At 35.3% G+C, this 9203-nt stretch overlaps 1 protein-coding gene across 3 annotated transcripts; it reads right to left on the bottom strand.

The window, feature by feature from the left end:
* Positions 1-268: 268 nt before the first annotated feature.
* LOC145125240 (uncharacterized) lies at positions 269-8274 on the bottom strand. Of its 3 annotated transcripts, none has more exons than XM_079060729.1 (8): positions 8121-8274; positions 7619-7884; positions 2447-3232; positions 2237-2359; positions 2002-2154; positions 1787-1900; positions 1245-1681; positions 269-1169 (listed from the first exon to the last, which is right to left on the bottom strand). In XM_079060729.1, the coding sequence occupies exons 2-8, from the start codon at positions 7851-7853 to the stop codon at positions 519-521; spliced, it is 2499 nt and encodes an 832-aa protein (XP_078916855.1). In that variant the 5' UTR covers positions 7854-7884; positions 8121-8274; the 3' UTR covers positions 269-518. The 3 variants fall into 3 exon arrangements, with proteins under 3 accessions (XP_078916855.1, XP_078916854.1, XP_078916853.1); XM_079060728.1 differs by having other exon boundaries at positions 7619-7892; XM_079060727.1 differs by lacking the exon at positions 8121-8274 and having other exon boundaries at positions 7619-8088.
* Positions 8275-9203: the final 929 nt, after the last annotated feature.

Below are 9203 nucleotides of genomic sequence, written 5' to 3' on the forward strand. Positions count from 1 at the left end.
TACATTCTTATGGTTAATTCTTAATACTCCAACCAAACAACAGAATTGATTTTCATGTACATTCTTATGGTTAATTCTTAGTTGTATGGAATCAATTTTCTTTCTCTAGCTTAATTATTTTTCTTGCCATTTTCATTCTCTACTTCAATTCCATTTCTCATTACCACACGCACACTTAGTTTCTTTAAACATTTAAATACGTTGCACCCTCCAGTAATGCAAGGATTCACATATAACCCCATCCAAAAATCTCTTTACCAATTAGGCGTTAACCTGCAATGCCAATGAACTTTACACTTAATTAAGTTACAACTATTATGAATCCCAAAGTACCAACATAATAGTGTTACATATCGAAATTTACATGTTTTACAACTTTCTTCTCCATCCTTATGAGGATTTCATCATTCTTTTACAAGTCATCTTGGGTCTCCTATGTCAGATTCGACAAGATATTATGCTTTGACTTCACTTGAATCTGCTCTTTATCTTTGTTGGTTTCAAGATGCATATTCATTTCACATACCAAAAAATAAGCGAATGTGGTCTGGATTAAATCTAATGTTATTGTGGTTGCTTGGCTTTCCAAATGTGCGTACGTATGTCGACCGAAACAGATCTACTATGAGGGGAATTTGAAGAGTACCAAACGAAGCAATTGGAACAGAAGCTAATACACATGTTAAAGCAAGATTCCATGTTTCTCTATGACAAAATACCAGATACAAGGTCGCGCCGAAGGCCGCTATCATGGTAGTTGTAGACAACATCAAGGTGCAAAGACCAATAATCAATCGTCTTGGCAAACTGACTAGAAAATCTTGCTCGGAAAAACGTCCAGTGAGAATGGACAAGAACATTAGTAATGATGTACTTGACGCAAATAGTGAGATGGCATCTGATAAAGCAAAGACGGCGAACGCAATCTGGCCTGTAAACAACGGTGTGCCTGTAGTTTGATTGCTTCCACCTGGTACCGTAATTGCTGCTGCAAATACAATTGTGGTAATAAGGGCTGCAGTGATGCTGCATGATTCTGCTACAGCTTTCATCCACTTTTCTCCCTCCTTTACCAAGTTCGCATGTTCCTTTGTGAACACCATATCAGGTGTCTCCATAAAAATATTCTCTCTAGTAATGTATGATGGAAACACGAGCTTCTCCACTTCCTGTATAGAATTAATTCAGTTGGTTTATGCACCATATAACAAGTAATAAAATGGTACAATTCATTAAGGATGTACCTCACGCCATTGAAGCTCTCTTTGTAGTTGTAATGCTGCACCAGTTCTAAGCTTTAGTTTATGCGAAGGAGCTAATCTTCCAGCCAAGTGCAACATATTATTCTTAGAAGAATCTTCGATCATTCTATAAACACTCCTACGCTCCCCAATGATATTGATAAGGTTGTAGATTTTTTCTGAACGGTGTATTACTGCTAACTGTATGATGTCATACCCACTTTTATCTTTATACCGAATTGCTTCAGGGGATCTCATTAGAATCTCATCAACAACCTCATAAGCGTTTTGACGTGCAGCCTCAAGAATCGGGTTTGTGTAATAGCGAGGATGAGCATCAGGGAAATCCAACTTGTCTATTTCATCACATACTAATTTTAGAACTTCTTTTCCTTCTTCCCATTCCTTCTTTTTCTTATGGATATGCTTAATGGGTGCAACTGCAAGTTAATATATATAAACTTATTTTAGAAGTATATCGTGTAAACATATTCGATTTATATCTAAAACTCAATTGGAATTGGATTGACTCCATATTCTCTTACCTACTTTGGTAGCAACGTTCCACAAGAGGAAATAAAACATAAAGAATGGGAAATAAACCATCAATATGAGGAGGCGAATCAAGCGATAGATCAAAATAAACATCAATACAGGACCTGTACAAGCACAAAACTTTTATTAGAAAAATACGATATACTTTTCAAGTTCAAATATGATTATTTTCTTAAACTGTATCTACGGGTTATAAATATCTCACCGCCAAAGATGAAAAGTAGTACTAGTGGTATAATAAGAATTATGTCATCAGGTATATCATGTATGAGTTTCGTTACAGCTTCATAGTAATCTTGTAATATTTCAACCAATTCCCAACTTCTCCTTACTATCCTTTCGTACATATCATCCTTAACTGAAATAGGAAATTAAAACCATAAAAAATAATAACAAAGAGACTACATATTAAATATATCTCAAGTATATTAGAAACTTACTTGGATATATAAGTGTTTCCCAGTAGTCCAGCCCCATGGGAAAAGTTTTAGCTATTGCCAGCAGTACATTATCATTCTCCACAACAAATTCTGGAAACTTTTTGACTAACTTGGTTGCTAAATCTGCAAAGCATATTTGAGAAACTGTGAACATTTAAAGATGTACGTCTTTGGATCATCGTATTTCTGGGATGTATATTGAGTACGCACCATATTGCTTTGCAGAAACAGCATTAACAAGAAGGTTAACGCCTACTTTCACACCAGGGTTAACAGAATCCTCTAAAGTAGAAGATTGTTTCTTGGATTTTACATCATCACTCACAGCTTTCAACAAATATTCGATGGTGTCAAGATGCATATTTTCATAAGCTTTCTCCAAAGGTATTTCACCTTTATGGTCTGGAATTTCCAACAAACTTCTGTCATTTTTAATCAAGAGTGTTGCTCCTTCTGTGTTGCCAACGATTGCTGCAATGTGAAGGACAGTGCTTCCATCTAAATTTACCATTTTAGGTAATTTTCCGGGTTTTATTAAAGATAATATTTCACTGACGAGAAAATTACGACCTATTCCAACGGCTATATGAAGCACGGTGTTCCCATCACTATTTATTTCCTCTGTGGCTGCAGCTTTGTCTTCTTTTAGTGTTGATTCTACTTCCCACCATCTCCCTTGCACAATAGCCTTAAGCAACTCCTTGTTGCGTGTGATCTTGTTTTTGGCTTCGGTTTTTGGGTCTTCAACTTTTATTTGTATATCTGTTAAAATTATGTCTTGAGGTTTTGTTTCTGTTCGAAGTGTTTCTTTTTCTTCTATTTTTGTCTCAATTGGAACATTGTCTTTGTCGTCTGTTTCTGTTTCTAGTGAATCCATATCTATATCTTTTGTTGTTTCTGTTGGAACCCTATCTTTGTTTTGAGCTTCTGTTTCTGCTGAAACAATATCTGCGTCTTCTGTTTCTCTTTCTGTTGGAACTCTATCTATGTCTTTAGCTGAATGTGTATGACATTTTGAAATTTCAGTTAAATGACATAATTAACAACCTTTTTTAGAAATTCGTTATAAAGACGTTACATAAAGAGTAAAAAAGTAAACTTACTAAACTAATGGATTACATGATATAAAGAAACGTCTACGATCCTTAATATAATCTAAATCCTTCGCATGATTACTCACTTGGAGTCTTATGTTGTATATTATTGCTCGCTACCATTTTGGTATGGTTACAAAACAGAAGAAAAGGTCCATTTAGATATGACTTAGGCATGTTTGGCAAACAAGCTTATAAGCAATACTTGTTTTCTCTTAAAATAAAGGAATATTATGTTTTGGAAGGGCATTTGGATGAGCTTAATTTAATCTGAATAGATTTAAAAAAATGGAATTAAAAAAAGGAAAGGGACATGAACGTCACCCTTCTACTATCATTGCCACCTTCATCTGAGAACTTAGTAAACTTATTTGTAGTCGACCAAGACAGTGTTACATTAGATGAGGGGAGACTAATTCAAGTTTCCAAAATCGACAAGATTCGTCAATCTTACCATAATCACCTACTAAAATTCGATTCTTCCATAATGAAACTAATTCAAATTTCCTAAGACCACCGTCTTTTGGTCGTACCGGCTTATAATTCGATCTTATATATGCATGCATTCCGCATTCACCAAACATATAATATAGAGTACAAACAATAAGCCTCTTATCTCATATGTAAGTTCCTATTACATAAAATGTCATGTGACACTAAAATCACCAACATTGTTAGGTAAAAATCAAATAGTTGTATCTTATGTGGTGAAGGTCAAGTCATACATGTGTCAAAATTGGGAGAAGAAAAAAGCAAATGAGGGGTAGATCAAGATATCCCGATAAAAAGTCCAACCGTGAGAAGGTTGTCACAAGTGTGGCAGGAATGAGCATTGGAAATAGGATTGTCCTAAGAATAAAGGAATTATGTTCCAGATGAACGTGGTAACCGATGACCTCAATTTAAGAAACTATTATCATCTTATGATTGTGGATTACAATCTTCAAATCGGTACTCAATTTTTGGTGTTCCTTTCATGTATACCTAAATTGGGCATGGTTTTTTACATATAAAAGAATTTATGCATGTAACATATTCATGGAAAGTAAAGATTAATGTAAGATTACTGGCATCAAGTCGATCAACATCCGGTTTCATGGTGAATTTGTAAGAACACTCACATAGGTAAGACATGTTCCAAAGAACAAGAAAAAATTGATTTCCTTGGTACTTTGGAACCAAAAGGGTTGAAGTACACATGTCAAAACAAGCTGCTAAAGGTATCAAAAGGGGCATTAGTAGTTTTAAACGATGTTATAGTGTTGGCTTTGTATGTGCTAAAATGAGTGATGTATAAGAGCATCTCTATACAAGGTGGATAACACTGAGATGACCCAACTTTAGCATATGCGATTTGGTCACATGGGTAAAAATACACGATACACATGATTGATAAAGGTCCTTTATTTTTGGAACAATAAAGTAATGAAGTTGGAGTTTGTGAACATTATATGTATTGTTAGCAAAATCAGCTTGTTTTCACTAAAGTCATTCACGGGTTAGGGGAACCCTTATAATTTACATGTGGACAAGTGGAGTCCTTCCCATACGCCATATTTAGGATGTGCAAGGTATTTCTCTCTATTATAGATGACTTCTCAGTATAGTTGGTTTTCTTGATGAAAACTGTGGATATATTCTTTGAGAAATTTGAAGGTTCGGAGATTTTTGTAGAAAATCAAACAGGTTACACTAGTGGCTACAACTAATAAAAAATGTGATGGAATTTTACTCAAATGAGTTTGAAGAACTTTATATGGAAAACAACATTACTAGACAAGACATGGTCAATACACTATTAAATTAAACTTGTGTTTATAAGCATCGACCTAATATCTTTTGCAAATGATAGGAGTTTCCTCTTTAGCATCGGGTTGGTTAGCATTATGGACCAAGGCGGTCAACACAATCTATTATTTGAGGGATTGGTCATCGATGAAGACTATCGAGTGTAAGAGTCCCTATGAGGTTTGGTCATCGAAACCGACCAATTATGTAGGTCTTAAATTTATTAATTGCATTGCCTATTTCCATGCTAATGAATAAAGTTGGAATCTCTACCAAAGAAAGAGGCCTTTTTGGATATGTTGATGGTGTAAAAGGGTATCAGCATTGGTGTTCGTCCAAGAGGCGAGTTATTATGAGCCTGATAAGCGGCCTATGGTCCACGAACGCTCCTGAACATGTGAAGTTTGATGGGTTTGAAAAGGCATTAAATGTTATATATATATATATATATATATATATATATATATATATATATATATATTACCAAAAATGAGACGTACGAAGTAAGATTGAAGACACACAACTATTAGTTTTATTTATAGGGTTGTGAGTTACATTCCAACAATTGTAGGTATCCTTCTACACACTTGAGATGTCTATGAAAGAAGAAACATGGCGTTTCCATTCCAAAAACCATGGGAAGTTTTACACAATCACGGAAAACCCAGTCCCCAACCTTGGGCTTTTTCGTAGCCTTTGGAAAGGTAGTTAGTCCCAAATCATGGTATTTTTTCCCTAACCATAGGATAGGTAGATTTGTTCTTATAAGATACTAACATACCAACATCCCCACAGTTTGATCGGGTGGAGACAGCGGCAACGGAGGTGATGGTGGCTGGCTCTAACGATGGCAGTTAACAGCGACTACTCGTTAAAAAAGAATAGAGAAAAATCGACGGCCAAAGGCGGTTCCGTTGTAGAAGAAGAAGATAGTCGACGGTAGTGGCGACGATCATGAATCAAATGCGACGGACAGAGCCCATGTCAGTGATATCGGTGACTGTAGTGTTAATAAAGAGAGAGATGACTGCAAATCAAAGGCTTCCCGACGAAGATGGTGTCAACGGAGGGAGGCAACAACAACATCGAAAGAGTAGAGTCATGGAGTGGGGCCATCCGAGGATGAGGCGGAGAAGTAAGGGTCATCCTAGGAGGAGATAAAAGGCTCGAAGGGAGTAAGAGAAGCCAAGGAAGGGGATTTGGTTTGGGGCCAACAGTTGTATTATTATTTAGGAGGAGAAAGACGAAATGGAAAAAAATTGAACCAAATTAAGGCGCCTTTGACGACTGATAGAGAAGGTTGTCGGAGGTGAAAGGCAGCGGTTGCGGGTTGTGGTCAGTAGTAAGGTTTCAACCTAGAGCTCTGATACCATGTAAGATAATGACTTGTTTGATTAATAGTGAGGGTTAAACCTCATATAAATAGGGATATATAAGTGGCCCTTGACCGAACCTAAACCCTAAGGGCCTTGGGCCTAAACCTTATATGCTAACATACTAACAGTTCTTCGTTTTAACATGGGAAGTTTCTGAACCTCAAGGTGGAACCAAATGGTTTTGTTCTTTATTTGTCAGGTTCATTTCATCGTATTGTGATGTTCTTCAGATTGATTGTTTCTTACCATGGTTGTTTGTTGTAACATGAAGGTTTCAGATGTGAAAATAAAGTTTCTTCCTTATGATCTTAGTGAAGAAAAATAGTTTATGGATCATGGAAGGAAGGATGGTATGTACCGAGTTCGTGAATCCATAGTTCAGTTGGAGCATTTGTCACAGCAAGAGTACAAAGGTTTGTATAAAGTTAGTATGTAGTAGATATGAAGGAAGATTAGGGTCCACTTATCGATATTCATCTGAGTGTGAAAAACACTAGTCCGACTTGAAAGGCGTTTCGTAAGGATTGCTTGTCCAAGTTTTCAAGTGCGAGGAGGACAAGGTGTTTTTTGGCTATACTTGTGTAGTTGTGTATGAATTTCTATATTGGACATCTGGTTGGACTTGGTTTGAATGCCAAGGTGGGTAGTGTAGTTACATGGGGTATTAACCATAAGCTGAGGGACCATTTCTATCAATAAGGAAAAGATTCTAAATTAACCACATATATAGATACGCATCTAGGAGATGAGTTGCAAAAAGAGTCTCACTTCTTTTGTTGCTTACGTTCTGTATAATTTTCTATCCATCAAGAAGTATATAATTGTTTTTTTTTTATCTTTCTAGTCAATTTCCTCTTAGTTCTTGGATTAGGCTTCCGTTAAGCAAAACAAAAGAAACTAAAAGCAATTTAGATAGTAGTTCATGTGAGAGCATCTTGTATTGTAAATAATTTCAATATGTAATGATGCCATAGATGTTAGGTGTAGGCCCTTTGGATGAGTAGGAATGTAGAATGACTCATTATGTATATGAAGCTAAGAGTATTTATAATATATTCAAAATTGTTGTAGATAATTTATAAATGTAAAGTCATAAGTATCGATTATGTTTGTTAGATATGTACCTTGATGAGAAATTATCATAACTGGATCATAGAACGATTTCAGCTTCTCCCAAACCTCTTTTGCTGAACCAAGATCGACAACAGTGCCAAGTAGCTCTTCACTGATTGAACCGAAGATCCAACCTTTGACAAGACTGTTATATTGTTTCTCTATCTCTGGGTTCAAAGTTCTTGGATGGATAAATGTAGCGTCTACAATGTCATGCAGATTGTAAGTCTCCAGGAGGCAAAACATCTGTGTCTCCCAAAGATGATAATTGCGATCACTGGAAAGCTTCACAGAGACAAAGTTAGAAACATTAGTATTTGATGCATATAAGTACTTTACGTCTTCTTGTGTTTGCGCTAAAGCATATGGAGGACCAGGAGGGATTGATGAGTCTGCCATATTTGAATGAAGAATAAGTATATATGGACTTATAAGATATGATGTACACACAGTTAACTTCCTCATGGTTTATATATAGTATAAACAGGTTGATCTTTTTAATTCGATACTTGCCTTGTTAATTTAGTCTCCGCTTTATCGCATTCACTTTGCTTTGGCCAGAAGATATTCCCACACAGATAAGGGCACTAAAAATGAATAAACAATGTTTGATGTAGATCCAGTTAGCCTCTTCATGGTTTATATAATTATAAATGTATTCGATACGTGAATTGCAAATTCTCTGCTTTATCTTTTTCACTAATTGCTTTATGAATAATGAATCTTATCAATATGGGAAGGGTTTTATGTCGGTGGCATGAAAAGCATATATATGGGAGTTATTTCATTTTAAATTCTACAACAATAATGATTGTAATACAAATAAAATCCCCGTCGTTAAAATAATTAGCCAATTTATACACATCATGAGCAAAACAATGCAAGAATGAAGCAATATTAAAAAATTAAAAATTCAAAAAAATAAAATAAAATAAAATAAAAAATAAGAAGAAGAAGATGACAGTTATTAGTTACCAAAATTAGTTCTACCAGAAAATTTCATAAACGTAAAGATACTATCCGAATTTGAATCACCAACTATGCAACAAAAAAGTGCTTATTAGTAACCAATTTGAAACATTAATTCGTTAAACGTAATTGATATTTATGATATTAGCTCACTTTTTATACGATTGGTGAAAAATAAATGTTATGAATTGTGACATCCTCTAATTTCTCGACAAGAAAGGATCGATTTAATTTATGCTTTTTAAAATAAAATCAGAGAAATCTTTTTAAAAGATGTTGCGGAATTGGTCCCCAATACAAAATATGATAAAAGTTTGTCAAAACCTTTCTTTAAGAAATATATAATTTCATTTCATATCAAAACCTCGGGATGCCATGTTCCGATACAGATCAAAAGCATAAACAAGACATTATAAGCCTTTCAACAGTTATTTACAACTACTGGCCTATAATCCAAAAATCTCACGTCATCCTCCGACTATGCTCGGGGTCCACTACCTGTAACATAAAAAGCTGAGTGGGCCTGGCTTGGGAGTCTGCTGAGCATATAGAGTTTTCAACCCACAGTAATAACAAACTTATTAAGTTCATCAATCAACAATAACCCTGATTACCCATTTCCCGTTA

This window comes from Lactuca virosa, chromosome 7 (assembly GCF_052849685.1).
Source record: "Lactuca virosa cultivar CGN04683 chromosome 7, Lactuca_virosa_CGN04683_v6, whole genome shotgun sequence".
In the NCBI taxonomy this organism is placed as follows: Eukaryota; Viridiplantae; Streptophyta; class Magnoliopsida; order Asterales; family Asteraceae; genus Lactuca; species Lactuca virosa.

Excerpts from the sequence above, each read along its gene's own strand:
- LOC145125240 (XM_079060727.1), bottom strand. The coding sequence starts at position 8,072 with ATGAGGAAGTTAACTGTGTGTACATCATATCTTATAAGTCCATATATA. Across the intron at positions 1,682-1,786 it reads GAACGTTGCTACCAAAGTAG|TTGCACCCATTAAGCATATC; the intron begins GTAAGAGAATAT and ends ATTAACTTGCAG. Across the intron at positions 1,170-1,244 it reads GAGAGCTTCAATGGCGTGAG|GAAGTGGAGAAGCTCGTGTT; the intron begins GTACATCCTTAA and ends AATTCTATACAG.